The sequence below is a fragment of the Oncorhynchus gorbuscha genome, linkage group LG03 (genome assembly GCF_021184085.1).
Source record: "Oncorhynchus gorbuscha isolate QuinsamMale2020 ecotype Even-year linkage group LG03, OgorEven_v1.0, whole genome shotgun sequence".
NCBI classification, from domain to species: domain Eukaryota; kingdom Metazoa; phylum Chordata; class Actinopteri; order Salmoniformes; family Salmonidae; genus Oncorhynchus; species Oncorhynchus gorbuscha.
In genome coordinates, this window is record NC_060175.1 from 44,094,222 (window position 1) to 44,120,932 (window position 26,711).

Genomic DNA, 26,711 nt, shown 5'->3' on the forward strand with positions numbered 1-26,711 from the left:
CATATATTTTTATGTACATATTCTTTATCCCTTTACTCTTGTGTATAAGGTAGTAGTTGTGGAATTGTTAGGTTAGATTACTCGTTGGTTATTACTGCATTGTCGGAACTAGAAGCACAAGCATTTCGCTACACTAACATCTGCTAACCATGTGTATGTGACAAATAAAATTTGATTTGATTTGATATTTATGAACGGCTTTGCCTGATGTCCGTTGTGGTGGGCTACCTCATGAATTGACGTGATGTATTTAGGCGGGTGGACATCTGGGGCGATTGATTTCTAGGTTGCCCTTCATTCCCCCTCCCATACCTTAGACTTCTGTATCTTTTGGTGACAAATTTATATACAGGTAGACCAGAGGGGTCCCTGATTAGCAGAATCACCTGCTGCTCATCTGTTGCTCTTTACTAATACGGTTTTGAATGAAAGAAAATTGTACCTACACACTGAAGAAGGCTGTAAAGCCAAAACGTCTGTGTACGCTATCCCTGATGCTGTAAAATGTTAAAAACATTGAATAATGATGTAAGCTTTATGCGACATATTTTTGAGTGTGAACCCATTACACCTCTGTTTGTCTGAATTTGCGGGTTTTACATACCAGTCAAGCTTTTAGTAGAATGCGATGGTTCTCTTTTGATCACCACTACAGTTGACGCACGCAACTTTTTACACGGAAACTACATATTTCTCTGTTCCATGCATTTCTGCACACTTCCCACAATTTAGAATCGTCCACCTACAAACTGCTGCAAAACGACCACCTGAAACACTGCAGTCGGTTCAGCACAAAAGCTCTAACAGGAAAACGAATATATCCTAACATAAGACACTAATTCAAAACTCAAAAGGACAAACAGTGACTCCTCTACTTCTCCACGCTCACCACCAGGTCTGCGTCACACCAAAAGGTGGATGTCAAAAACAGAGGGAATCTTCACCTTACATTTCTCCACCTTCCACAGTTAACGCTAGGTCAGAAATCACTCCTTTGTTTTCAATGGCACCTTGTCCTAAGAGCAAAGCAAGAAACTGATCTTGCCCTGAGTTTCGTGACATGGAGCGCCCACTCCCTCCTGGCGGAAGAAACACACACAAATATTACAACTCCACTATGGGTTACCTTCACTGACTCAACTGCACCCAACTCCTTTCCCACCCACCCTGAAACCACACAAATGGATTCGCCAAAAGGCAAGATCCACTTTCTCCAAAAATCTCACCCCTAATGGACCAGATTCTTCTTTATCTTGTCCATAGACGCAAGACTCGGCTGCGAGCTCTTCACCGCACCTTCCACTTAATTCGCCCTCATTCACTTCTATTTCACCGGCAGAATTCAACCTGGCGTAATACTCACTTTGTTTGCACTTGCCACCAGCCTTCATCACCCCCATTTCTCTTTCTATTGCCATCTTTATCAAATTCAACCTCAACCTCTGCTTTCCTCATTCTCTTAGATGCCTTATTCCTCTCTTTCCTGTTCCATTCCTCACAGTGGAAACAGTACACTGTCTCCTGCAGCTTAGGTAGAGGCAGTAAGTTCCCACACTCATAACAGACATTTCTGTGGTTCCCACTATTCTCTGTAGCCTTTTTCCACTCGACCATCCCTAAAAAATCCACAACTGTGCCTCATTTCACTCCCCTCAACACTGCTTGATTACAATTCTTCAATAAAGACATTCAGGAATACTACAAAAATGTATAACAATGTACCCTTTAAATGTCTTCCTCATTGTATAATATGAAAATGACAGGAGCACTCACCTTCCGGTGATGCAAAATAGTGCGGGAAGTTCCTCTCTAGCATGTTAATGTGACTATAATGTGACTCCTAAGTTCCACAACGAATGTAGCCACATGTGCTCGTATGTAGTTTACATTCTGAGCCTCTAAACGTCATTGATTGACTATTAAATCTGTGACAGTTAATAGTCAATATGCCAACTGAGATTGAGGAGACCTACATTATTTTACTAATTGATTGTTTTACTGGTTCCCAATTGATTGCAGGCTAAATGTATGCAAAGTTTGGACTATGTAAAGGTCTTTCTGTACCTTTTTGAACTGGAAATGAGATGCTGCTGTGATAGGAATGATCCGGATGATAGTTAGATGATTCGCATGATTATTCAAAAGACGTGTATTATTGGAAGGCAAGTATGACTGATATATTGTATTCACTGCCATTCATCTCCAGAAATGACATGTTCTGCTTAACACAGTACATTAACTGGTAAGCAGCAAGGTAGCCTACATTGTAGACTAAACCAGGGAAGAGACAGTCAATATAAATTGAATATAGAATGTGACCCAACCCTCAAGTCATAGAATTCAACATTACAGCATTATTAATTAAACACTCAGTTAAACAGACAGACCAGGGTGATTTTGGGACAATCTACATGGGTGAGAGAGAGCGTATCAGCAGCTGCAAAATTTACGACGCTTTTTATGTGGATTGTAAATTGGTTGTCAGGAGACGAACAAAACAACTTTTCATTGTCCATCAGATGCCACTCAGTGGAATACTTTTTGTCATAAAAGTCACAGTTTGGTTGAGTCCACTGTGTGCAGTTGATTGAGGAGAAATGTATTGATTTACTGTAGTACAGATGTCAGTGGAAAGATGTCAGGCAGGAATGATTCAACATCTGGGTATGACAGATTGGCACACAGTAAAACTGGTACCCTAGTCGGCCGAGATTGCTGATTCTCCAACCCAACCCACTGGGCACAGATGTCAATTCAACATCTACTTTCGATTTACATTTGGTTGAGTGGTCAACTAACGTGAATTTAATGTGAAATCAACAAAACATTTAGGTTTCATTTAGGTTAAATGTTGTGTGAAAAAATAAGAATTTCCCTTACAATGATGACTTTTTTCAAATCCAATCAGTTTTCCACATTGATTCAATGTCATCGCATATATTTTTTTGGTCTAAATTACATCAAAACCACCAGTTTTATCCCAGTGGGAAGTGTCATGTACTGCTTTTTTGTTACAGTAATACAAATGGTAATGGTTAGACTTATGTCACACAGGGATGTTGTGATAATGGGTAGTCTTGTGTTACACAGAGATGTTGTGGTAATGGACAGGCCAGCTAAACTCAACTGGCTGACAGTGGTCCGGGTCCGGACCCAGAGAAGGGTCAATATGGACCGGACAACATTGCGTTTTGTTATATAAAAGTCAATACATTTTTTCTTATAGACAGCTTTAAAAAATCAACTGGGCGCAACGGCCTCTAACCACCTTTACTAGTGCCCCATCTAATCCAATCGTGTGGTTATATGCAAATACAATAGGCCGCGTCTTACCTAATCACATCAATGCAAATATCCTCTGAGTAACCTTGGGACAAGTAGGCAGAAAGAAACAGAAGGGTTTGACCGCGGTTCAACTGTTAATATCACAGATAGAAGGAGCTTAGATACCAGTATCTTTGTTCTTGACGCTGAAAAACATATATTCAAAGATGAGTGGATGAAAAAGTATGTATTCATTCTCCCCGCAACTAGCATAAAACAAATGTGCCTGATATGTAATAAGTCCGTAGCCCACATGAAAAAGTGTCAGTGTTAAGCGCCATATATACACCAAGCATAGGCATTTCAATCAGATGTATCCCCTGAACACGGATGTGAGAAACAACAAGATCAACCAACTCAAATCCCAATATGAGAGGTCCACCAAAGTCCTTGTCAATTCCTTGACAGCCCAACAATGTGCAGTGGAGTATTCACTGAGAATTGGGAAAACACAAAAAAAAAAAACATTTTATGACGCTGAGATGGTAAAATAACGCATGTGTGAAGTTGTTGACACCTTGCTTGAATGTAAACAAAAAGATGAGCTCAGGGAAAAGATCAAACAGATCCCACTGTCAAGTTCCACTGCAATGAGGAGAACTGAAATATTAGCTGAAGATGTAACTTCACAACTTGATGAGGCAATTCAGAAGGCACCATGCATTTCATTAGCTATGGATGAATCAACAGATAACACTGATAATGCCCAGCGTCTGGTATTTGTCATGTTTTATAATGAAACAAAGGAGGTATTCTGTGAGGAGCTGTTGGGCTTAACACATCTAGAAGCACACACACACACACACACACACACACACACACACACACACACACACACACACACACACACACACACACACACACACACACACACACACACACACACACACACACACACACACACACACACACACACACACACACACACACACACACACACACACACACACACACACGAGGAGAGGATATCCATGAAGCCATCAAAGTGATTCTGACAAAAAGGGGGATAGTTCTGAAGTCAGTGGTCTCCACAGATGGAGCTCCAGCCATGATAGGAAGAGGGAGGGGACTGGTTGCACGTTTGAAAGAGGACCACCATGACCTGACATCATCTGACTGCATCATCCATCAATCTGCCAGTCTAGGAAAATAGTAGGTCATAAAAACGATGATGAAACTGATAAACTTTTTGAGAGCAACATCTTCCCTACAACACCACCTGCTATGAGGCTTTCTGACAGAGGCCAATGCCCGTTTTGATGACTTACTACTGCACAACAATGTCAGATGGCTCAACAAAGGCAGGGTTTTGAAACTTTTTCTGGCAATTTGTGAGGAAATCAAAGCTTTCTTATTAGAGCAAAAGAGTGACAAGGCAACTCAGTTTTCAGAGTTTTTGGAGATGAGGAGAAGATGGAAACAGTTGCATTTTTGACAAACATTCCATCATACCTTAATAAACCGAAAGTTAAACTGCAGGGACAGGACAACACAGTGTGTGAAATGATAACAGCATTCCGGTCTTTCCAGAAGAAATTGGAGCTTTTCAAGAATGTTTCCAGGGAGAACTTGTACACTTCCCCAATATTCTGGTGCAAATACAGGGAGACAAAGATGTCCCCAACCATACGCCCACAACACCCTCCACTGCTCAAATCAAATCAAATGTTAATTATCACATGCACCGAATACAACAGGTGTAGACCTTACAGTGAAATGCTTACTTACAAGACCTTAATTAACCAACAATGGAGTCTTAAGAATATACAAAAAAAAGTAAGAGATAAGAATAACAAATAATTAAAGCGCAGCAGTAAATAACAATAGCGGAGCTTTATACAGGGGGTACCGGTACAGAGTCAATGTGTAGGGCCACCAGTGTTGAGGTAATTGAGGTAATATGTACATGTAGGTGGAGTTGTTAAAGTGACTATGCATAGATAATAGAGAGTAGCAGCAGCGTAGAAGGGGGGGGGGGCAATGCAAATAGTCTGGGTAGCCATTTGAGAAGCTGTTTAGAAGCCTCTTGAACCTAGACTTGGCACTCTGGTACCGCTTGCCTAGTGGTAGCAGAGAGAACAGTCTATGACTAGGGTGGCGAGTCTTTGAACATTTTTAGGGTCTTCCTCTGACACCGCCTGGTCTAGAGGTCCTGGATGGCAGGGAGCTTGGCCCCGGTGATGTACTGGGCCGTACGCACCACCCTCTGTAGACCTTGTGGTCGGAGGCCGAGCAGTTGCCATACCAGGCAGTGATGCAACGCGTCAGGATGCTCTCGACGGTGCAGCTGTAAAACCTTCTGAGGATCTGAGGACCCATGACAAATGTTATCAGTCTCCTGAGGGGGAATAGGTTTTGTCGTGCCCTCTTCACGACTGTCTTGGTGTGTTTGGACCGTGTTAGTTTGTTGGTGATGTGGACGCCAAGGAACTCGAAGTTCTCAACCTGCTCCACTACAGCCCCGTCGATGAGAATGGGACGTGCTCGGTCCTCCTTTTCATGTAGTCCACAATAATCTCCTTTGTCTTGATCACATTGAGGAAGAGGTTGTTGTCCTTGCACCACACGGTCAGGTCTCTGACCTCCTCCCTATAGGCTGTCTCATCGTTGTCGGTGATCAGGCCTACCACTGTTGCGTCATCGGCAATCTTAATGATGGTGTTGGAGTCGAGCCTGGCTGTGCAGTCACGAGTGAACAGGGCGTACAGGATGGGACTGACCACGCACCTCTGAGGGGCCCCCGTGTTGAGGATCAGCGTGGCAGATGTGTTATTACCTACCCTTTCCACCTGGGGGTGGCCCGTCAGGAAGTCGAGGATCCAGTTGCTGAGGGAGGAGTTTAGTCCCAGTGTCCTTAGCTTAGTGATGAGCTTGGAGGTTCATTATGGTGTTGAATGCTGAGCTGTTGTCAATGAACAGCATTGTCACATAGGTGTTCATTTTCTCCAGGTGAAAAAGGGCAGTGTGGAGTGCAATGGAGATTGCGTAATCTGTGGATCTGTTGGGGCAATATGCAAGCATTTTATGGCTACAGATGTGAGTGCTACAGGGCAGTAGTCATTTTGGCAGGTTACTTTGGCGTTCTTGGGCACAGGGATTATGGTGGTCTGCTTGAAACATGTTGGTATTACAGAATGGGTCAGGGAGAGGTTGAAAATGTCAGTGGAGAATCAGGATGGTATCATAGGAAAAGACACCTCTTTCACAAGGATTAGCACAGAAGTGGGAATGTATCATATTTTGACTAAAATTATAACTTGTTGATTTAAATCGTTGTTCACCATCATGGACCATCATTTTTCAGCTCGAAAACGTGGATTTCTACAGTGGGCATTTACATGTAAACTGTATACTATTGCTTTAATAGTTAATACTCCCAGGCGCTAGGATCCGGAGGATTGAGCTCTGCATCTCTCTCTCTCTCTCTCTCTGCACCTCTCTCCCTCCTCTCCTCGCCTTTTCTCCCAAGCCTGTTTTAAAGTCTCTGCCAGACTTTGGCACACACGCTACTTCCTGGATGGAGGAATGGAACACTTCCAGTGCCGCTCCAACTATTCTCTCTCTGTTTTCGCCAGCAGAACCGCTGCAGCTCTCCGCTGCATGGACTACTGCCACTAGCGTCCTCTGCTCCTATCTATTCTATCCTTGATAAATGAACTGATTGAAGCTCGAAAGCTATATCTCTACTAACTGACATGTTTTTTTTGGGGAGTATCAAGAAGCTGTTTGGAAGGAGGTTTTGAGAAGTAAATACTATTTTCTGGACGTTCCAGACCCGCACTGAATTTCACTGAACAGTCACTAGCCTACATTTAGCAGCATTTGCGCTGCTTTTACGCAGCAGACATTGATATTTTGATCAGACGGATAACTCAACAGTTGCCCTTTTTGCTCTCGATGTTCATTTTGTCATGCGGAGGCTACTGCAATCGTGTTGCTGGTGGATCTTGTCTCTGATTTTGTCTGCCTTCGTGCTCTTTTGGGCAGACTGTCATCCTGGTAAGTTTTTCGAAGTCACATCTCTCCTCTTATCTAAGCTTGGTGATTTTCATGACTTGAGAAGTCGTGTAGTAGGCTAGGAAACATTAGTGACTAAATGACTAAACTCGGCTCATACACGAGTGGAATATTAATGTAATGTAATGATGACATGGTGTGCAGTAGCCTATCACATAATTTTGTGCCAATTTGTTCCATGCGATTTAAAAAATAATAATTAGGCTCTATGCTAGGCTACACATTCAATCAGACAACAGCCACGTTCCACGATACCATTTGGGATTATGGAAATATATATTTCTCTCGCAAAAGTATTTGCTTTTCCACTGCAATTTGTTTGTGAATACATCTCTAGTAGGCTATACTGTCCGTCCAAAGGTGGTGAAACTCCCTTCCACTTTACCCCCAGATTAACACGCGGCGGGGTATTCGGTAGGCTATACCAACAGGAAAGCTCATGATAATAATTAGTATAACCTATAAACAATATAGTTTCTTGTTGCAACAACGATCTGAAAAGAATTGCAATCATCAGAAATAGCCTTGATAATTAACAGCGCGGAGCGCCAATGCAACGAAACCGTTATCTCCAAACCGTGCGGCTACAGTGCGGAAAGGCAAATCAACGGCATTGAAAACACGTAGATTTATCGTTGTATAGCCTATTATATCATATTACAATTGCGTCTAACTACAAGGTTATGCATAAACCCATAAAGCATATAAACCGGTCATCGTTAGCGCGCAGCAACAGCAGGTAATTGACACAAATAAATAGGCTACCCAAATGTGTCGTCCATTTGACGCCGGTACTGAGTTAAAACATCCTTGAGTCGTGGCGCAATGTTCAAAAACTCCGTTCTGACTTGGCAAAAAAATAAAATGAGAGAAAAATGATTGCCTGCATCAATGTAAATGTTGGTCACGGAGCTTCATCATTTGGAATGGTAAATAGAAACATTCCTGTAAATAATTGTCAATATTTGTCAATAATTGTCAATATTTGACTTTGCTCAGACGAATACAGTTCCTTGTGATTTGGGACTAATATATAGGCTATAGGCTATATATCGCACGGGAGCTTAGAGGATTCACACCACTGTCCCTATGGCTGTTTTGGTATGATTTTAATTTGGGTGACCTTGAGCTGGACTTTCCTCAAGCTTTTAGAATTTGATCATCATTACACCATGTCCAAGAAATGTATTTATTGCCCGCTTGACAATCCCTTGATGTGAAGGCGCTGCGATGGACGCTCCTGGAATCCGCAACACAAATCCAATAGTGTTTATTTTTTTGCTAAATCAAACGATCAACTATTACATTTGAATGAGATGCATTACAAATTGCGTTTTGTGCCGGTATTTGGAAGCCAATACACACATTGTAATTCCCATGTATCCTAGATGTGCAATTGCATTCCTTTACACTGAAGAGATATTATGTAATTGAATGCCTAGTATCCAGCTACAGGTGATGGATGAAGTGAATAAGCAAACCATAACCGTTTAATGCTCATTTACATGTAGAAATACATTGTGTGTGTCTCTCACTCTCTCTCTCTGCTCCCTCTCTCTTTATCTCTCTGTGTGTTTGATTAACTTGTCATATTTGATCTCATTCTGAAATGTGAAAGTAATAATCTATTACTGTGCTGTGTGCTCTTTGCAAATCCAAAACCAAATATAATTCATCACCCCTGGTTTGTACCGTTTGTCTGCGATGAAACATAACGAAGGTTACTTTCCTGACAAATCAACATTTCAAACGTGATTTATCATTAGAGGTGATGAATGCTTGAGGAACAGGTCACAGAAGGTCAAACACACGCAGTGTGCCAAACGTCAAGGTATCAGCCTGCTGTGTGCTAGGGGTTTGAGTGGGATCAGTTAGTAGTACACGGAGAGAAAAGCAGAGTGTGATCACTTCTATGATGTACTGTATCATGTGCAGCAGTTGCCGCAAGCAGTTGTATGACTAAAGCGATCGTTTTTTAGTTATGACTGTAAGAGAGTGAAAGAGACACCAAATGACTAAAAGTTTGAGAATATACGATTTTGTATTTGATCACCAATATTTTCTCTTTTGTATAGCCTGCCTCATTATTAAGTAGTTTATAGGACTAATCGTTTTTTTTTTTTTTTTTTTTACAAACTGTTATCTTTACCCCTGCTCATTAAAAGTGCTTTACTGTTTTCAACTGTCTCCTTCAGCGTCAGGTCTTCCAACAATACAACTGAACACTGTAGACAGACGGACAAAATGGCAACTTTATTTTTCTTGTCATGTTTCTGTGAAAGAGGCTGCTGCACTCTTCAGTCTCCCGAAATAGTACATTTTCTTACTGTGTATTGGGGACGCCAAAGCATCTGTTTGGGATATATAAAGTGCTGAATTTCACTGCGGGGTGTCTCCTGCCACAGAGCACCAGCTTCCACCTCCAGTCTGGATGTGAGGGTACGATGGGTCCAGTCACAGCCAGGCTGGTAATGAAAGACAGAACACATCGCCTCATTCACCTCTCCACCATTCAGACCAGAGAGCCTAGGAGGAAAGACGGGGAGAGGGGGAAAGAGATCTGTTTGGCCTTCGATCAGTCCCCATGTCTGTGAAATGATTGTATGTTGTTGACAGAACAAGCAAAACAGAACAGTCATTGTAATCTTATGAGAAGCTCCTTAGCCAGCACATCTTTTCATTTTCCTCTCCTTTTTTATTTATTTACCTTCCCTTCATTGTCATCTGGGGAGAGTGCAATTGTTTGAGCCTGATAGGATAATAAACACATTATTTCATTCTATCTGAGCAGGCTGTGCCTTAAATTCAGAGTTACAGCGTACAATAGTAAAGGTTGACATTTAGGGAAGATTGGATATACTCTTGGCCTCAGTAGCAACATTATCATCATCATCATCTCTTCCAGCGCTGGCTATTATCTGCCTCACGCACAAACCGGAGCAGCTCAAATGTCCGCCAGGTCACTTTATCAGTCGCTTGGCCTGTCATCATCGCCAAGCTCCCCCTAATAGATTGATTAAAAGATATGGGGGGAAGCAGACAGTTAACTGCGTGGGACGCTGTCATGTTGCAGTTGCTTAGTGATTTTGTACAGGGTTCTTGAGGAAAGTGTGGGTTGTGGAGAGAGATGCTGAGCTATACGACAGCACACTGCAATGTGTTGTGTTTATTGGAGTTATCAGAATTAGCTTTCTGGTATGCATGCTGTTATATACAACAATAGGGCAATTATTAATGCTAATATTACTACTAATTAATATTTTCACAATACTCATAATAATAATGATCATTTACATCATTGAAAATCTGTGTTTAGAGTTTTCATCAGCATTTCTGCTGAGTGCGGCATTCCCGTTGTTTAATCTATCTCTCATCAGTTTTTCGCCTCATAAATCCCGAAGCCCAGTGAGCTGCTGGGAAACGCGGTCCGTGCTGGGAAGATTCCGGGCTGCCTTCCCTTTTTCCTGCCACAGCTCTTGGGCTTAATGGACTGCTGAAAATAAAAGCTGCTTCATTCAACAGTGGGCTTTGGCGTCGCCTTTTCTACTGTTCCAGCTCGTTGTTTTAATCAAGTCTTCACTGGGTTATTTTCCATTGGAAGGGGTGGGAGTTTCCCATCATTTCCTTCAAGGTTCTGGAATTATTCACCGGTCTGCCCTTTGCTGCTTTGAAACAAGCTCTCTCTCTTTCTCTGTTCTTTCTGTTCTCCCTCTCTTTTTGTGGGCTCGTTCTGATTGCTTCCAGTGTGCTCCAGTTCAGTTAGCGTGTTTCCTGCCCAGCCCTCTCTCTCTCTCTCTCTCTCTCTCTCTCTCTCTCTCTCTCTCTCTCTCTCTCTCTCTCTCTCTCTCTCTCTCTCTCTCTCTCTCTCTCTCTCTCTCTCTCTCTCTCTCTCTCTCTCTCTCTCTCTCTCTCTCTCTCTCTGTGTGAGAAGCATATCTCATGCTGTTAGATGCAGGGTGTCCATTATCCCACAACATGCATTGAAGTAGATACTTTTTCAATCACACATCTTGCTTATGTTTAATTTGAAGTGCCTGGAATATACTGCCTGTAATACTTTCATATAATTGTATTGTACTGTATCCCATGTATTCTAATACATGGATTAGTAACAACGGTCAAAATATTTACCTTACAATGGGTGATGAAGGTGACAAAGGGCAATGGAAGATAATAGCAAGAGTTAATTGCGCACATGTCAAATGATTTAGACCTTGCTGCACATACTTATCTTCAATTCAAGTACTCTTGCCCTGTTTACCAGAGAGGCAGATTAGAGGTTGAGAAAAGGCAAGTCGTAGCATTTCCAATGTCCCTTTTGGAGCGCTGAATGTCGGGCTGCAGTAGAGGTGACAGCAACCTGCAGAGAGTTACCTCTCTCCTGGCAGTACTGTCACAGACACCCAGGTTGAACAGGGATGGGGTGAAGACGGGAGACCAGAGGGCGTAACAGGAACTGTTTAGTGACCAGACAGACTACTGACAGGCCATACACTCCTCCTCCCATTCCCCGAAACCCTGCCACTGCTCTTATCAGACCTGGCGTGCATGCAGGCCTCTAAATGTAATGGACAGCCCAGCTCACCATGTGATGCCTGCTGTGAGAGGGAGTGGGGGGGTGAGACAGAGAGAGGGTTAAACTCTCACCCCCTCTGTGCCGGTAACGCTGCCTGCCAGGCTGCCTGTCCCTGGAGCCTGGGGAGCGGAGTGGTGCCAGGGAGGATGTCAGTTCCGTGGATTGGTCGGTGTTAAAACTCCCAGGACTGACAGGCTGTCGGGTGAGGAGGGGAAGTCTGATTATCTGTTTATTTTTACAGATTTGATTGTTGTTGTTAGATAGATGAAAAGTGGGGTTTCGTCACAAACAAATGGAATGGAGTTAGTTGTATGGTGTTTGCCTAGTGATAGATTTTCGGTCTCTGCAGTTGTTTTGACAGAAACCCACCTAGGTTACGGCTCTTATGTTCTCTATCAAGCCATTTAGCTGTACGTCCTCTATTGAGTGCAGACAATCCATTGCAACATATTTGATTTGTCTTGAAATATCTCCAATTGATTTCTTAGCCTCTTTGAACAGTGAAAGTCTCCTTTCACTCCGTTCCTCTTCACTTCCTCTTCACTTTTTTTGTGATCCAGGGTAGTTCGACATTGAACGTTTTAAAGGGGCAGTGCAGTCAAAAACACAATATTCATTAAAAAAAATATAATTCTACACTGTGAGGTCGAAATAACACTGAACATTATGATAATACCATTTTAGTGTAAGAGCTTTCTGAAATAAAACACCTGTAATTTCAGACTGTTCAGGTGGATGGACTTTTTGACCCACAGCATGCCATCACAATCTGATCTGATTATACTGACCAGTCATCTTTTATTTAGCATAAATATCCCCCTATCCTCCTTGAAGGGGTTAGTGGGGTGGGCTCTGCAGTCGAGACGATCCTATCTGCCAAGCAGGGCTGTGTATGTGGTAAAGCAATTTTACATGAGAGGCTGTGCAAAACTACTTGTTTAGCACGGGTGTGCTCATAGCCACAAGGCAGAGCCGAGTACCGTAAATCAGCACAGCCGTGCTAAAAAGGTAGTTTTACACAACCTCGAGTGTACAGTTGCTTTTGTTGCAATGAATTACCAAATAAATAAAAAACTTGATTTTGATAAATGTATTCATAGGCTACTATTTTATCCCTCAACAAAAATATAGGCCTAGTCCCCACACTATGGTTGCTAGCCAAGCCGGCCGTTCATTCTATCGGTTAGGCTGCCAGAGACGCGACACAGTCGTGAAGTCTTTTTGTTCTATATCTATGGACGCGACCCAGTTGTTCATTCTCAATGTTCCGTTGCCATGCTGGTTGGCAATGCTCTTATCCATTGCTTGCTAGCTAGCCAACTATGGCGAACACAGTGACGTCAAACCATGCAGCTAGAATAACAGCAAAGTAGCTGCATTTAATTTAGTTTGACCTGTTTTTCTACCAACATTCCTTTGTATACATCTAAAAAAAATGATTGCTCATTCATGATTTCGACTGGCTGAGAAAAGTCCATCTCACCCTGACACGTTCTCAATAGGACAGTGGAGAACGAATTTCAATATTGAAGCACTGTTGCAAATGTCGAGATACAGACAGCAAGGTTGGTACAAACAAGAGGAAATAATGTCTAGATGCTTTTTACAGTGGAGATCAAGGTCATGAATTGGCTGGGCTGATGGGACAGTGAATGCGCAAGGATTTTTCATATGGAACAGAAAACCAAATGGCAATTATTTTCGTCCCAGGCTAGCCGTGCTTAACAGATTTTTTAGTATGTCTTAGAAGGTGTCTCAACCAATCACAATGCTTGTTTTGACCAACCCATTGTTGAAATATATTTACGTTTGTATCAAAACGCCCACACGGTTAGACTGAACATTGTAATTGAAAAAGGAGGCTAAGGGAAATTAATGATTAATATATATGTTTATTTTGAGTTATTTTCATGAAATAAACACACAGTGATTTATTAAACATACCGTGATTATTTAAAAATGCAACTAAAAAGACTGCAACCTTTTCTCATAGTTTTCTAAATGATTCGTATGAATAATGATTTGCGATAATAAGCCACAGTGTAAAGTCCCGAATTTTCTTGGTGTCAAGAAGTGGGCAATATCACATTTCTAATTATAATGGGTTTCACATGTGAGTAGTACTAGTCTTATACTACCTTATAATATAACATTGTTTTACTCCTCAGTTTACTATCCCACTTCTGAGTTTTCAGGCTCAGCCTTGTTCTCCCTCTCTCTGTCTCTACCTTACTCTGCAGTCGCAGTTAGCATGCTTCTGTAGCCATGGAGGAGACATTAATAACACATTAAGCAGCTCAAGCCAGTGCCGATGAAGTTAAATGCATTTTGTCCTGTGAGGTTGTCAAGTGATCCTCTGTTACCGCTGCTCTAGCAACCATGGAATGCTAAGTATAGACTCAGCAAGGACACACACACACACACACAACGGTCTGTGTGGTTATGTGTGGGGGTTGAGTGCTCAATGATGGGTGGTATTGGCAATTGGATACATTAATGCAATAAACAATTAATAATTAAGATTCAACATTAGCCTCAATGTCAGCATCAAGATGCAAACTGCTGAGGATACTTAAGTATATCATTTTGAATGATGACCTTCTGTCTGGGATGCTAGTGACTAAATACATACCTTTAGTTTCATTACCGTACAGTGTGACTCATGGCACATTTGAACTGGACCATTAGACTTATTTTTTTTCTGTATTGGGACCGTTTTCATTTGACTTTTGAACTTTTATTTTAAGATAACATTGAGGGGGGGGGGGTGTCTGAAATTGTTTATACGAAGCTCAGTCAGTTTCCCAATGTGCTTACTTTGGATTATCACTGTCATTAATTCACTGTGTTTGTTCGGCCACTCAATCAGACCCTTGGTGAGAGAGTGCTAAACTTCATCCATCACCGTTCCCCCTTTCGCCGAACCCCTCGCCTCCTAGCCTGCATATCTTCCTGCCTCTCTTTAAATAAATTCTTATTTTCACCCCCTTCATCGATTCTGGACCTTTTTACTCCCTTCCACCGGCAGTTTCAAAACAAAGTCAAGGCTCTCCCTCCAATCGTCCAATCACTCATGATTTGTACCTCCATCAAATATTTACAAAGCAAACACAAATCTGCTGCGATGCCATTTTCTGCTCTGAGTGAGGCTAGACTCTTTTGGGAAAGCTTTAGCAACTTAACTTTAGCCTTTCTCCATTAACAACTATGTGTTGGAGAGGCAAGGCTGTAATGAAGTTAAAACAGCGAACACTTTTGCTTGAACAGAATACAGTAGAATGGAATAGAGGCTACTGGTGAACTGAACTGAAATAATTATGTTTTTTTTTTAAATAACGCTTCACTCCTACTGTTATTTGTCAGTGGACCGAACCAGGATAATTGTTTCCTTTCATTGCCCCACTTGTTTCTCATAGGTGTTGCATTTTAGAGAGGTTGATAAACTGTGTAATGTCTGCCTGCTCCTAAAGAATAATAGTCACAGGGATGTGGCATGCCCTTTCCACTGTCCAAATGCATTAGTGTTGCACTAGGGTGACTGAGAGGTCTTGGCAGGTTACAGCCTTGATATCCACTCCCATTTCCCTGGCAAAGTTTTAAAAAAAAAAAAAAAAAAAAAAAAAAAAAATTGAGAAAATCACCACACGCCATGAAGTGTTGTGTCACAGAGTCAGCGGCAGGCCTGAGAGTAGAGAGCAGTATGAGCCCTCCTCATTAAATTCTCACAGTGGCATTGGTTTTTCCACTTTAATGCTTGGGAGATGTTGGCTTCCTCCCCTGAGAGATGGGGACAAGGGCTGTGGAGTTGGCTGCACTGCCCAATTTGTCTTACTTCTGGGGAGGCTGTTTAAACTTCAATGCCTTCTCCCGCTGCCCATCTCGCTCTCTCTCTCTTGCGCTTTCCCTCTCTCTCGCGCTCTCTCTCTCTCGCGCTCTCTCTCTCTCTGTCTCTCTCGCTCTGACCATTTTTGTTTGTGTACTAAAGTAATGCATGCAGATCACTGCCAGTCACCCAATGCTGAATCTGCAGTGAAAAGGTGTGATGGTCAATGTCACACCACAGTCATTTGTCACAGCTATAGTGAAAGTCAGATAGATTGATCCTTCACAAATCACAGTAGCACAAGCAGCCCCAACCAGCCATTATGAATACTGAGTGTACAGAATCACATCAACAGAAACACTGCTGGTTGGGTGTCTGGGGTGCCTCCCTGTCAATCCAAGAATGAGAGGACAGTTTCACAGAGTCCACGTCAGCTTTTAGCATGGGGGATATTATTTCAGGCCACACTTGAACGTCTAAAACTATGTAGAAAGTATGTAAAAATTAGATTACATGACCAAAGGTATGTGGACACCTGCTCGTTGAACATTTCTTTCCAAAATCATGGGCATTAATATGGAGTTCTTCCACCCTTTGCTTCTATAACAGCCTCCACTCTTCTGGGAAGGCTTTCCCACTAGATGTTGGAACATTGCTCTGGGGACTTACTTCCATTCAGCCACAAAAGCATTAGTGAGGTTAGGCACGGATGTTGGGTGATTAGGCCTGGCTCGCAGTTGGCGTCCCAATGTATCCCAAAGCTGTTCGATGGGGTTGAGGTCAGGTCTCTCTGCAGGCCAATCAAGTTCTTCCACACTGATCTCGACAAATCATTTCTGAATGGACCTCACTTTGTGCACAGGGGCATTGTCATGCTGAAACAGTAAAGGGCCTTCACCAAACTGTTGCCACAAAGTTGGAAGCACGGAATCATCTAGAATGTCATTGTATGCTGTAGCGTTAAAATTTCCATTCAATGGAACTAAGGGGCCTAGCCCAAACCATTGAAAACAGCCCCAGACAATTATTTATCCTCCACCAAACTTTACAGTTGGCACTATGCATTCGGACAGGCAGCATTCTCCTGACATCCGCCAAACCCAGATTCATCTGTCGGACTGACAGATGGTGAAGCGTGATTCCTCACTCCAGAGAACGCATTTCCACTGCTCCAGAGTCCAATGGTGGCGAGCTTTTACACCACTCCAGCCAACGCTTGGCATTGCGCATGATGATCTTAGGCTTGTTTGCGGCTGCTCGGCCATGGAAACCCATTTCATGAAGCTCCCGACAAACAGTTATTGTGCTAACGTTGCTTCCAGAGGCAGCTTGTAACTCAGTAGTGAGTGTTGCAACCGAGGACATATGATTTTTACACACTACGCGCTTCAGCCCTCGGTGGTCTCATTCTGTGAGCCAGTGTGGCCTACCAATTGTTCTAGACATTTTTACTTCACAACAACAGCACTTAGAGTTGACCGGGGCAGCTCTAGCAGGGCAGAACTTACATAAACTGTCTTGTTGGAAATGTGGCATCCTGTGAAGGTGCCACATTGGCCTTATTGAAGAGGTCAGTGACTTTCAATCTACTGCCAATGTTTGTCTATGGAGATTGCATGGCTGTGTGCTCAATTTTATACTCTTTATCAGCAATGGGTGTGACTGAAAGAGCCAACTTCACTAATTTGAAGGCGTGTCCACATACTGTTGTATATATAGTGTATAATGGACCTATATGTTTTTAAATAACAGCCCTTTTTCTGGCCTGCAAATATATTTTGACCAACAAATCATTCCCCACAGAATCTGTGCGGCCCACTGCTGATTTTTGAAATCCTGATGTGTCCCTTGAGCCAAAATGTTTGCCCACCCCTGCTTTAAAGTATGCATCTCCTTAGGAGATTAATGCGCCTCATGTCTTTCATTAATAATCTCATAAAATTCATTAGCTGGAATTCCCCTCAGAGGTGGGATTTGAGAGTTAGAAGAGTGTTCTGCTTGTTAAAGTCCTTTCTTAAAGATCACGCCTGGGAATGAGAAAAAAAAGAGCTTCAGAGCAAATGCAGAAGAGGAGAGATGAAGAGAGAGAAAGCTACTTCTTTCTTCGAGCAGCACGTGGAGAGGCAGTGTTTAATGGGAGCCATATTGATTCCTGTGACTTGCCACCTTTGGGGTAATAAATGTTATTTTTTTATATTTTTTATAGAAACTTCCCATTCCTAGCACCAAGCTATAATTATCAGGCCGTTTGAATACGGTGGTATTTTCCTCTGACACAGCAGTAGGGTTGGGCGGTATCCAGATTTTCATACCTTCATACAGTTCCTGAACTACATACCATATATGGTATTACCGGCAGTGCACACAAAGTGTGTTTTTTTTTTCCAAACGTCAAAATATATATATTTTAGATTTTTTTTGTTTAAAAAAATGATCCACATAAATAATTTAGGCAGCAGTGATCTTGATCCAGAAGGGGATTGATTGTCTCTGCTGTAACCAAGAAGCTTGCTCTTGCAAGCTAGTCACTTAGCTAGCAAGTTAGCTAACCAAATGCATAGCTGGAGAACTGAACTGAAAATAATTGATTTGGCACAACTTAGATAGTTCACTTATAATTATAAGCAGTGTTGTATAATTTAGATATTTCAAAATCCCCCGGTATACGGAATATACAGTATACCGCCCAAGCCTACACGGCAGCGTTTCTGTGTGGTCATTCACCCCCACCATCAGCACCTGGCGTAATACTCCAGTATCATCCGTATTCCTGTGCTTTCACAGTTGACTTTCATATCAGAGAGAAAGAGAAAGAGAGAGATCTTTGCATTTATTGCTGTGCAATTATGTATGTCATAAATTACATTTCATATGGTAGAGGTAAGATGTATCAGTACTCCCCCCCCCCATCTTTAGGTAGATTTTATTTTTTATTTATTCTTAACTTGACAATGAAGAGATTGCCTCTCTGACTGACCTGGCCTGGTGACACTTCACTCCAGTTGGATGGACGTGGAGATGAAGATGGGTGTTCTGAGCTGCTGATACTACCGCTTCTGTCATCCTGTCTCTTGATCCCCTGTGTTTTGGACTCACTGGGTGGTGGATGCTGTATCTTGGGGTGTCACTCTTCTTACTGGTCTCATTCAAGTCTCTTGTTTTCTGATATTACTGAATGACTTGTGTCTTGTGTCCCATATTATTGCATGTTATGACCCTCTCAAAACATCTCTAGGACATAACATTTCCTCTCAAAATGTAATGTATTGTGTTTACTCTAATCATATGTTTGCTCAAAGTCACCTGTATGCCTCATGTGCTCGGTAGTAATATCTATCTATATCTATCGCTTCATCTATGTCCTCCATCATGGTCACAGAGAGACTCTCTGTCCTCTCTGATTTCCTGATCAGGGTGCTGGAAGTGTTTGGCTCCTCAGTCCAGATGTTCAACAGATGGGCCTCACTAATATTACCCTGGGGGTTCGCAGGTTTCCTCTCGTGCTCTCCTCCCTTCTCTCCCTCTCGATCGCCCAGCTCTCCTTCTCTTTCTCTCTCTTCCGTTCTCTCTTTCTCTTCCGTTCGCTCTCTCTCTTCCATTCTCTCTTTCACTCTTGTTTGCTCGGTCTCTCCATCTTCTTTCCCCTGTGTTTCACTCACTCACTCGCTCCTTTCTTTCTTTCTTTCTTTCTTTTTCTTTTCTTTCTCTCCCTCACACTCTCTTTCTTCTTTATTCTCCCCCTCTCTTTCTTCTTTATTTCTCCCCCTCGCCCAACACACTCGCCTTCTCTTCCTTTGTTCTTTAAAATGGATGGAGTGAGAATGGAGTGAGTAGTGAGAGGAGAGATTTCCAGGCAGGATTGGGCCAGGCTCAGTACCATTCCTCATCGGTAGACAAGCGCCTGTGTTCCACCTGAAACCCCTCTGGATTTACGCTGGGACCGCAGCCATCTTTCTTCCGTTAATCACCTCGGGGCTGGGCGCTCTCTCGCCCGTCCTGGGGCCGATGGATGACCCGCGGGGGAAATCTAATGGAACCCAGCCAAGCCTGACGCTCCAGAACACTTTCTAGGTGGCACACGGAGACGCACTCTGCAGAGACACAGAAATGTTAGGGATCTCAATGGAGTTTGCAGAATTAAATCTGCTTTGATATGCAAAGTTTTTTGTGTTCGTTGTCCTTCAGCGAACTTCGTTTTTTGCATCCAAAAACTTGCTTAATGTACTTCCATGCTTTAGTCCAACACATCTCCCTTTTTATTTGTTGTATATGTTTTAGTTTATTTGCACAGTAGGGATATTTCCAGAGCTGGACCCTGAGCCTCTAGATACTGAGTATGGCACCTTTTCAATAGATCCTATAAAAGGGCACAATAAATGCCTTTTAACTGTATTCAGCTCAGGATTCTGATATAATCTCAAACGAGAGTGAATGTCTATGTCGACTGTTATCAGTTAAGTGCTTGGAAGTGATTTTATGTCAAAAGTATAATGAAGGACACTGTTTAGAATAGGTTTTGAACAAAGCTTCCATTGACATACTTTTCACCACAAGGTTTAGTGGAGCCGTGACTGCAGATGCAATTTTATAGAAGGACAATGACTAACAGACTGTTTTATTAAAAATAATAATGATATATCTCATTAGTGGAGTTAGATAAACTCCTGATACGTTTCTCCAAACTCTCTCTGTATGCATCCCTATCTCCCTCTTTCTCTACTCCATTTTCTCTCTTTCTCTTCTTTCTGGTCCATCCCCCTCTCTCTCTTGCTGTCTATTATTCCTCTTATCCTCTTTCCCTTGTGCCTTTGTTTGAGGGCCTTTGGTGCTCGTACTGGTGCAAGTTCCTATGTAACTCCAACTAAATGTTCGGGCTACCCAAGAGGAAGCGGCGGCATTACAGAGGCAAGGGAGGGGGGATCCTGGTGAGATTAAGGCGAAGGGAAAACCGGCCACCTCTTCCCTACATTCTACTGGCTAATGTACAGTCACTTGATTATAAGATGGATGACCTATGATCGTGGATTTGCCACCATCGAGACTCTTGAACTGCAATATTCTTTGCTTTTCAGAAACATGGCTTTCAGACAAGATACTCCCCATGGGTATCCAACTCGATGGATTCTCCGTTCACTGGGCGGACAGGACAGTGGAGTCGGGGAAATTGAAGGGAGGAGGGGTTTTCCTCTTAATCAACTCCAACTGGTGTGCTAATTCCAGTGTGGTGGAAATGTCAACCCACTGTTCAGTCTTTTTGGAATACCTGATGGTCAAATGCCGACCCTTCTACCTCCCAAGGGAGTTTTCAGTTTTTATCGTGACTGCTGTGTACATTCCACCTCAGGACAAGAAATATAACAAGCTGACGCTTCACGAACTGTGCAAAGCTATAAACAAGCATGAAAACCTACACCCAGAGGTTGCCTTTCTGGTTTAATTCTGCATCACTAAGACACGTGATGCCCAACTTCCATCAACACGTCTCCCAATGCCACTAGGGACGATACAGTTCTAGACTACCGCTATTCTATCCACAAGCAAGTATACAAGACCCTCCCCCATCCGCCATTCAGCAAATCAGATCATGACTCTGTACTATTGCTTCCTGTTTACAAGCAGATGCTGAAATAGGAAGTACCTGCGATTTGCGCCGTTGTGAAATGGTCACCAGAATCAGAGGTTATGCTACAGGACTGCTTTGCCAGCGCTGATTGGAATATGTTTCAAGATTCCGTCGGTAACATGGACGAGCTATCCACCTCCATCAGCTGCTTCATTAGAAAATGCATCAGTGATGTTGTACCCACGGTGAGGGTTTGCTGCTTCCCCAATCAAAAGTGAGGTTGGCGCTCAACTAAAGAACAGTTCTACCATACACAGAGCTATTGTAGGCAACCCTGATGCTACTGCTAAAGACAGGAATAAATACAAGAAGGCTCGTTATGACCTCCGCATAGTCAACAAATGAGCAAAAGGACAATGAAGAAATAAGGTGGAATCATATAACACAGGCTCCGACGCCTGCCACATACAGTCCATTACCGGTTACAAAGGATGACCCAATCGTAATCTGATCAACGATGCCTCTCTACAAGACGAAATCAATGCATTTTATGCATGCTTTGACAACAACAACATTGAGCCGGGTGTGAGGGCCGTCACCGACCCAGAGGATTGGGTGATCGCGCTCTCCGAGGCCAACGTGAGATAGGTCTTTAATCAGGTCAACACTTGCAAGGCCCGGGCACCGACAGTATTCCAGTGCGCGTTCTCAGACCATGTGCAGAAAAACTGGCAGGTATATTCACAGTAATTTTCAACCTCTCCTGTTCCCAGTCTGTAATCCCTTCATTTTAAATGACCACAATCCTCCCTGTTTCTAAGAACTCTAAGGCTTCATTCCACAATGAATACCGTCCTGGAGCACTTCTGTAATCATGAAGTGCTTTGAAAGGCTTGTTATGGCACACATTAACTCCGCCACCCTAGACCCACAATTTACATACCGCTCAACAGATCCATAGACGACGCAATCTCAGTCACCCTTCATACTGCCCTCACCCTCCTATATAAGAGGAATACTTACGTGAGAATGCTGTTCATTGACACACCATTTTCTCCACCAAGCTCGTCACCAAGCTTAGGATTCTGGGTCTGAACACCTCCCTCTGCATCTGAATCCTGGACTTCTTGACGGGCCCCAGGTGGTGAGGGTGGGCAACATCACTTCCGCCACGCTGACCCTTAACACAGGGGCCCAACAGGGGTGTGTGCTTAGTTCCCTCATGTTTTCCCTGTTCACCCACAACTGTGTGTCCACGCACAACTCCAATACCATTATCAAGTTTGCTGACGACACGTCGGTGGTAGGCCTGGTCACCGGTGATGATGAGTCAGCCTACAGGGAGGGGTTGATCTGGCAGTGTGGTGCCAGAGCAACAACCTCTTCCTCATCGTCAGTTAGACCAAGGAGCTGATCATGGGCGAGCACGTCCCCATCCACATCAACAGGGCAGCAGTGGAGCAGGTAGACAGCTTCAAGTTCCTCAGTGTCCAAATCACTAAAGACTTAAAATGGTCCAAAGACACGCACAGTCGTGAAGAAGGAGCGGCAGTGCCTCTTGCCCCTCAGCAGGTTGAAAAAGTTTGGCATGGGCCCTCAAATCCTCAAAAGGTACAGCTGTACCATTGAGACCATATTGACTGGGTGCATCACTGATTGGTATGACAATAGCACTGCCCTCGATCGCATGGCGCTACAGAGGGTTGTGCGGACAGCCCAGTACATCACTGGGGCTGAGCTCCCTGCCATCCAGGACCTCTATATCAGGCAGTGTGAAAAGAATGCCCGGAAAAGAGTCCAACCAAAGATTCCAACCACCCAAGCCATAGACTATTTTTTCTGCTTTCGCACAGCAAGAGGTACATGCGCATCAAGTCTGAAACCAACAGGCTTTTGAACAGCTTTTATCCCCAAGCAATACCACTCATAAATAGCTAACAAAATAGCTACACGGACTGTATCTTACTGACCTTTTATTTCAATCTTTACACTGTGTCTATGCACACTCACAGGGCCCTACACACTCGCACACATTGTCACTCCAACACACACACAAACACTCTCCATCATTTGCTCACTCACACATAATATGCTTACATTTATACTGACTCTACACACCCGTACACCCACTCACATACAAGCTGCTGCTACTCTGTTTATCATGTCAACTAGTTCCCTTTACCCCTGTACATATCTGCCTCCGTCACTCCAGTATCCCTGCACATGTAAATCTGGTATTGGAACTGACTTTTAAAATATTTCCTGTATATAGTGTGCTTACTTTATTGTGTATTTCATATTTTTTATTACTGCGTTTTTTTTCTCTAGTAATACATTATTATTGATTATTGTCTTGTTGGATTTTGAGTTTGCAAGAAAGACATTTCACTGTACTTGTGCATGTGGAATTAAAACTTGAAACTTGAATCTTGAATAGGCTCTCAGGCGACGTCACTCAGAGGATCTCCAAAGTGACAGAGTGTTGACAGGCATTGGGCGAACGATCTAAAAGGAACATCTAATTGCCATTAAGCAGGGCCCGGACCCCAGCCTCAACATGACTGCTGGGCCTATTACCTAAAATTAACGGAGACACAGAGATACGGATCCCTCGCTTTCTGTCTCACTCTGATCACAAACACAAAGTCCTTGCCTCAAACACTCTTCACACTTTGTCCAACTAACTTCAGATATTAATAGATACGTGAATCAAAGCCTTCATCAGGGCATATGAGTCACTCGTATAATCTGTGTGTTTATTGTACTTTGAGGCTAGGTTTTTGAGTTGTACTGTAGCTTGTACCAGATTGCTTAAGAAAGTATGTTTGTGTATTCCATTCTATTCAGAAGCCAGCTCTCTGTTTAGGTGTATAAAGATGAGTTACAGTAGGCGTTTTTCAAACACACACACACACACACATATACACACGCACAGCACAAACACATACATAAAGAGGTGTTTTGTGTTGCAGGCAGTGTTGTTGTTCCACACAGCAGATGGCTGGTAACTGAATATGATCCTGTTTCCACTGCAGATTCTGCTGGCAGTCAAATGATAATGTAAAACTCCCCTCTGGACCAGTGTTTCTCAAACCTCTCCTCGTGGAGCCCCAGCCGTTCATGTATTTAACTATTCCAGAGCTAGCACACCTGATTCAACTTGACAACTGATCATCAAGCCCTTGACTACTTGAATCAGGTGAGCTAGCTCAGGGCGACAACAAAACTGTGAAATGTCTGGGAGTCCCCAAGGACAGGTTTGAGAGCCATTGCTCTGAACATCACTGGTATGAGGCTTTATTACTGGGGAATACAACATAAACACAAAGCTCCTTACGGAGAATAGAAATGTTGAAGTTTTCATTTCTGTTGAATTTTACAGCCAGCAGCATACCACCTTGCATCTCACTGCTGGCTTGCTTTTTAAGCTAAGCAGGGTTGGTCCCTTGATGAGAGACCAGATGCTGCTGGAAGTGGTGTTGGAGGGCCAGTAGGAGGCACTCTTTCCTCAGGTCCCAAAAATATCCCAATGACCCAGGGCAGTAACACCTGTGTAGGGTGTAGTCTTTTGGATGGGATGTTAAAAAAGTGTCCTGACACCTGTGGTCACTAAAGATCCCATGGCACTTATTGTAAGAGTAGGGGTGTGCACCCTGGTGTCCTGGCTAAATTCCCAAGCTGTCCCTCATACCATCATGGTCACCTAATCATCCCCAGCTTACAATTGGCTCGTTCATCCCCTGCTTCTCCCCTGTAACTATTCCCCAGGTTGTTGCTGTAAATGACAATGTGTTCTCAGTCAACTTACCTGGTAAAATAAAGGTAAAATAAAAAACACTGTGCATCATCAGATTATGCATCAAAAGGCTGAACTGAGAACTTTTTGTGTTGTTGAAATAATTCCAATAGCTGTCTCTTGTGTCTTGCTAGATCACATCCCAGAAAACATCATCTTGGAAAGACATATTTATGGACTTTTTCACAGCAATGTTTATGGATTGTTTCATTAGGTATCCTGTTTCATACAGAGACAGAGAGAAACATTACCCTAAGCTGTCATCAAGATCAGCCCCTGTTGCTGTGGATACAGATTTTCTTTTGCATTCACCAGCTCACACATCTGCTATGTGGTGATATTTTATGAGCAACACCTTTTTACTCATGGTGTCATTGTTTAAAGAAGCAGAAGCGATAATTGTCTGAATGCTAATTATGACACAAATTCTAAGTGATCCCACAGCCCTTATTTTTTTTCATCACACAGAGGATATACTTCTCTCTGGTCCTGTCTATTCCACATAACATTATAAACTGGATAGAGCATAGGATACATAACACAAAACCACATATTGTCATTAAATACATCAAAATCAAACAACATTAAAATTGTTTGCATACACATATTTAGCCGTTGTATTTGCAGGTGTAGTGTAATGCTTGTCTTCCTAGCTCCAACGGTGCAGTAATATCTAACAATTCACAACAATACTGTCACCTCTACTCCTGCTCCCCCTCACCGGCGCTCGACGTCGCCAGTTTACTCATTGTTATGCACACCTGCCACCATCGCTATGTGCACCTGCGCCTCATGAGACTCACCTGGACCCCATCACCTTCCCGATTACCTCCCCGATATCTGTCACTCCTTTTGATACGTTCCCCGGGAGTTATTGACTCTGTTTCTGTGTTTCATGTCGGTACGTGACTTGTGTTTCTTGTTTTGTTCTATGTTCCATTATTTATTAAATTCACTCCCTTTACGCGCTTCCCAGTTCTTAGCGTACACGTCTCAAATACATGCAAATCTGAAAGTAAAATAATGGAATAAAAAAAATATAGAGATATCATTATGAGCAAATGTCGGAGTCCAGAGTATAAATATATATGGGATGTATAGACGTTATGGACATTATGGACAATATGTGGATAGAATATTTAGTATATCTGTACAATCGTAGGATAGAATAGTGTATATATATATATAGCAATAGTTGAATAGGATGGTATTGACTAGAATACAGTATATACACACAGTACTGTATGAAATGAGTAAAACAGTATGTAAATATTATTAAAGTGACCAGTGATTCCATGTCTATATTAATAGGGCAGCAGCATCTAAGAGGCAGGGTGGAGTAACCGGGTGGTAGCCGGCTAGTGACAGTGACTAAGTTCAGGGCAGGGTACTGGGTGGAGGCCGGATAGTGATGGCTATTTAACAGTCTGATGGCTTTGAAATAGAAGCTGTTTTTCAGTCTCTCTGTCCCAACTTTGATGCACCTGTACTGACCTCGCCTTCTAGATGATAGCGGGGTGAACAGGCCATGGCACGCTGGTTGAGGTCCTTGATTATATTTTTGCCCTTCCTGTGACATCGGGTGCTGTAGGCGTTCTGGAGGGCAGGCAGT

The 26,711-nt window shown here is 42.9% G+C and overlaps 1 protein-coding gene across 1 annotated transcript in view; it reads left to right on the forward strand.

Moving 5' to 3' along the window:
- Nucleotides 1–6,819: 6,819 nt before the first annotated feature.
- The window catches only part of LOC124031417 (receptor-type tyrosine-protein phosphatase gamma-like), a 306,478-nt gene continuing 286,586 nt past the window's right edge, over nucleotides 6,820–26,711 (forward strand). Inside the window, exon 1 of the mRNA XM_046342630.1 lies at nucleotides 6,820–7,323. Within this exon, the coding sequence (XP_046198586.1) occupies nucleotides 7,236–7,323 (88 nt within the window). The 5' untranslated portion in view covers nucleotides 6,820–7,235. The remainder of the gene's footprint in view (nucleotides 7,324–26,711) is intronic.